This window comes from Sinocyclocheilus anshuiensis, unplaced genomic scaffold (genome assembly GCF_001515605.1).
Source record: "Sinocyclocheilus anshuiensis isolate Anshui unplaced genomic scaffold, SAMN03320099.WGS_v1.1 scaffold1570, whole genome shotgun sequence".
Lineage (NCBI taxonomy): Eukaryota > Metazoa > Chordata > Actinopteri > Cypriniformes > Cyprinidae > Sinocyclocheilus > Sinocyclocheilus anshuiensis.
In genome coordinates, this window is record NW_015546153.1 from 488,472 (window position 1) to 493,231 (window position 4,760).

Genomic DNA, 4,760 nt, shown 5'->3' on the forward strand with positions numbered 1-4,760 from the left:
AAGCACAACAGCATCCACTGCGTGGCCAACCTGCTGGCAGGACTGGTGGCGTATCAGGAGGATGTGGGCATTCATGTGGTGGACGGCCTGCTGAAGGACATCCGCCTCGGCATGGAGGTGTGAGAGTGTGAGTGTGTGAGTGTGTGTGTGTGTGTGTGAGTGTCTGTGTGTGAGTGTCTGTGTGTGAGTGTCTGTGTGCGAGTGTCTGTGTGCGAGTGTCTGTGTGCGAGTGTCTGTGTGCGAGTGTCTGTGTGCGAGTGTCTGTGTGCGAGTGTCTGTGTGCGAGTGTCTGTGTGCGAGTGTCTGTGTGCGAGTGTCTGTGTGCGAGTGTCTGTGTGCGAGTGTCTGTGTGCGAGTGTCTGTGTGCGAGTGTCTGTGTGCGAGTGTCTGTGTGCGAGTGTCTGTGTGCGAGTGTCTGTGTGCGAGTGTCTGTGTGCGAGTGTCTGTGTGCGAGTGTCTGTGTGCGAGTGTCTGTGTGCGAGTGTCTGTGTGCGAGTGTCTGTGTGCGAGTGTCTGTGTGCGAGTGTCTGTGTGCGAGTGTCTGTGTGCGAGTGTCTGTGTGCGAGTGTCTGTGTGCGAGTGTCTGTGTGCGAGTGTCTGTGTGCGAGTGTCTGTGTGCGAGTGTCTGTGTGCGAGTGTCTGTGTGCGAGTGTCTGTGTGCGAGTGTCTGTGTGCGAGTGTCTGTGTGCGAGTGTCTGTGTGCGAGTGTCTGTGTGCGAGTGTCTGTGTGCGAGTGTCTGTGTGCGAGTGTCTGTGTGCGAGTGTCTGTGTGCGAGTGTCTGTGTGCGAGTGTCTGTGTGCGAGTGTCTGTGTGCGAGTGTCTGTGTGCGAGTGTCTGTGTGCGAGTGTCTGTGTGCGAGTGTCTGTGTGAGACTGTGTGAGTGTCTGTGTGTGTGTGTGTACCTGTTGATGGCTCTGGCCTGGACAGTAGTGAAGGCAAACTTCTCGATGAAGAAAACTCTGTGTGGAGAAATGATCCATCATCATCTCACACTCTCACTCCTTCATATTCACTCTCCATTATGTGAATGTTCAGATGATCCTCTCTTCTGTTATTTTTAATTCTGTACACTTGATTTTCGATATGAACAGGACAGAAACTCACTGGCCCAGTCCAATGAATGGGAAGATGGCCACGTAATACGCCACACAGATGATGAAGATGAGCCAGAGAGAGAAGGGAAAGTCCTTGACGTCTGTCAGCTTGATGACTTCCCCTACATGACACACAGACACACACACACACACAGACACAGACACACACACTTCTCTAAATCAGTGTTTGACAGGACAGATGGCAGCCAGACCGTCACGAGCGTCTGCTCTGGATCATCTCACCGGTTTTGCCTTGCTCCTTGTGGAGGATCTTCTCTGCTCTTCTGTCCAGGAAGCCCAGAATCAGAGCACATATGAGGGAGAACAGACACGTGGAGGCCGCTGAGAAACACCAGACAGCGTTCATTCACACACGACATTACTGTCAGCTAACACAAGATATACAACTACAGACCCCAAAATCACCCTCATTGCCAAACCCATTCGACTCTGGCTATTCTTTAAAACACAAACGGAGATTTTTATAAGAATGAAACCTGAGATATTTCTGTTTCTCACTCAAAATCCAGCTAACCAAAACTGTGACACGTCAAAAAGTTTATATTCTAAAAGTGATCCACATGAATCGAGTGGTTTAATCCAAACATATTTGAGCTTCAGTTTACCATATTTGATGAGCTTTATGGTTTTTCAATGGAAGGACAGAGATCTCTCTACTTTCATCAAAACATCATTAAATATCATCATTTGTGTTTCAAAGATGAACCAACGTCTAATGGGTTTGAATAAAGGTGATTAAACGATAACAGCATGTTCATTTTTGGCTGAACTATCCTTTTAACCTTTATTATACACGACCGTATTATCCTGAAAATAAATCTATAAATTGCACCGGGTCAAAAATGCATTGTTGACAGAAACTTGCATCAGTGTATAAGTCACATTTTATTACTGCATTAGAAATAATGTCAAATACTGGTAAATAATTTGAATACTTCATAGCGTTTATAATGTCTGTAAACAGAGTTCCCTCACGCCACAACAATTCCTTTACATTTAACAGTATTCAGAACAGGAATGAAGCATAATTACAGTGTTTATTATAAACGCCAAGCCTAAGCAAATTAATTTAAAGCGAAACTGAAACTAGCAGCATGTGTGAACAGCACTATACAAATAAATGCACGCTTGACATGAATTGCAACAGAAGCAGCTCTGGGTTTCAGATGATTAAAAACCCTGCAACTTATATTCAGGAAAATACGGTAATGTGTTTCAACACGCAGACCTTCATCAGAGTCAGAAACACGCTTATCAGACATTAAACCGGAAATATGAGCCACTGCACCAGAGAGGAAAAGAAACATTCAGTGATTTAGTTCACGAAAGGATGAGAAAGTCAGAACAAGGCAAACGAAAGGAGAAGTGAAGCACGAGAAGTCGAGCAGCTCATCGGAAACATCATCTGAGAGCAGGATAATATCTCATTCCACAGTATGTAGAGACGAAGCGTTTCTCCACCGCATAAAGATAACCCATCAATTTACAGACTCACAGCACTTTCTAGCTCGCACGTAACTAGAGAAATGCATGCTTAATGCATCAGGTGTTCATGATTTTTCTAGTTGTTGGAGTAATTTGAGAATCCTGATATTTGCGAGGGTTCGTAAGGGCTCTCACCGATCATGAGTGTTATCCCGAGTGTGGTGTGTCCCGCCGAGCCCATCACAGCCTGAATGCGGCTGTAAACCCAACCGATGACGTTCATGTTGACCGTGCTGCCCTGAACACAGAGAGAGCCTCACATTCAGCTCATAGAGTCATGTTCAGAGAGCTCACAGCAAACGTATTACTGAAGATGATCATCTCTACACACAGAGCTCTGTTTATTACTCGTGATGAATTACACAACTTTCATCACAATGGAAAATTAAACACCAAAAGATAATCAAGAATGCCTAAAGTTGCATATTTATTCCACCAAATGAAGTGTAGATTTTTTTATACTACGGCTCAAAAGTTTGAAGTCAGTTTTTTTTTTTACTTTTACTTTTATTCATCGAGGATGCATTAAATTGATCAAAAGTGCCAGTAAAGACATTTATAATGTTACAGTAGATTTCTATATCAAATAAATGCTGCTCTTTTGAACTTTCGATTCATCTGTGAATCCTGGAAAATAAAATGCATCACAGTTTACACAAAAATATTGTGCAGCACGACTGTTTTCAACATTGATAATAATCAGAAATGTTTCTCGAGCAGCAAATCAGCATATTAGAATGATTTCTGAAGATCATGTGACACTGAAGACTGGAGTAATGATGCTGAAAATACAGCTGCGCATCACAGGAATACATTACAGTTTAGCAGATACTCACATAGAAAACATTATAGATTCTAATAATTAAAAAAAAAATTTACTGTATTTTTGATCAAATAAAATTTAATTTAAAACATCTCACTAACCCCCAACTTTTGAACTGTACTATATTTTCTGAAAATAAAATGCAGTTTTACGGCCAGTAAGAAATATTCTCTTTTCTCCCAGCACTGTGCATCAATGGTCATTTTTGGACTCAAGAATGACTCTCCACTTGGATTTGGGTCGCAGTGATTCTACAGTGAATCTGACTTCATTCGCATCACAAATGAACATCTCTTACCACTCTGGCCATGCTGAGCTGCAGGCCAAACACCAGATTGAGCTCCTTTCCTTTGAACCAGTTCACTGCATACGTGTTCTGAGCCACAGCCAGCGACTCTCCGCCGATACTGAACAGATCACGCATGTTCACACACAGCCAGAGAAACATCAGATGCTTTTTAATCAGCAGACGCTGCTCACCCAAACACAAAACGACCCAGATTCATCAGCCAGAAGTGATTGGCCAGAGCTCCAGCAGCAAATATGATCTGCGAAACAGAACCGATGATCACACACACACACCACTGAAAACACACTTCCATTACACATCAGTCACACACACTTCAACAAAGCCTTCAGGTGTTACGAGGAGCGTTGTGTTCAGTTGATGTGAAGGTTACTAATGTAAGCAGCAGTAATTCTGACTTTGTTTCTTAGAATTAGTTTAGTCACAATTATGACTTTTTTCCACAGAATTTTGAGTATATCTCAATTCTGACATTTTCTTAGAATTGCGAGTTTATGTCTTGCAATTCTGACTTTTTTCCTTGTAATCCATCGTTCTTCGCTCTTACAGGAACGTTCACATGGAGGGCAAAACTAGGCTTTCCTCCACTAACCGCCAGTTATTTTTACGAGGTTTGCATTAATAGTAATGTAGTAAGACAGTGATATTTAAAGGCCAAATTCAGTGCACGCATTATTGATGATGCATGCTTTATACAGGCGAGCAGATGAACCCAGAATATAAATGCGATGCGCAAAGTTTAAAGGGTTAGTTCACCCAAAAATTAAAATTAGGCTGTGTTTTACTCACCCAAGTTAGGCTGTGTTTTACACCGTATACATCCTAGGTGTATACGACTTTCTTCTTTCAGACGAATCCAGTCGGAGTTATATTCAAAATTGTCTTTGATCTTTCAAGCTGTTTAATGCCACTCAGCGGGTGTTGCATGCTTCAGTCCAAAAGAAGTTAAATAAAAAGCGCCCATCCATAAAAAAAATGTCTCACACGGCTCCGGGGCGTGAACAAAGGCCTCCTGTAGCGAATCGATGC

The 4,760-nt window shown here is 42.8% G+C and overlaps 1 protein-coding gene across 2 annotated transcripts in view; it reads right to left on the reverse strand.

The window, feature by feature from the left end:
• mfsd1 (major facilitator superfamily domain containing 1) overlaps positions 1-4,760 on the reverse strand; it is a 19,909-nt gene that overhangs the window by 9,414 nt on the left and 5,735 nt on the right. For both annotated transcript variants that reach the window (XM_016503296.1, XM_016503297.1), the window contains exons 5-10: positions 3,905-3,972; positions 3,723-3,831; positions 2,737-2,839; positions 1,339-1,437; positions 1,106-1,217; positions 904-960 (exon numbers count right to left, since the gene is read on the reverse strand). In XM_016503296.1, coding sequence (XP_016358782.1) covers positions 904-960; positions 1,106-1,217; positions 1,339-1,437; positions 2,737-2,839; positions 3,723-3,831; positions 3,905-3,972 — 548 coding nt within the window. The remainder of the gene's footprint in view (positions 1-903; positions 961-1,105; positions 1,218-1,338; positions 1,438-2,736; positions 2,840-3,722; positions 3,832-3,904; positions 3,973-4,760) is intronic.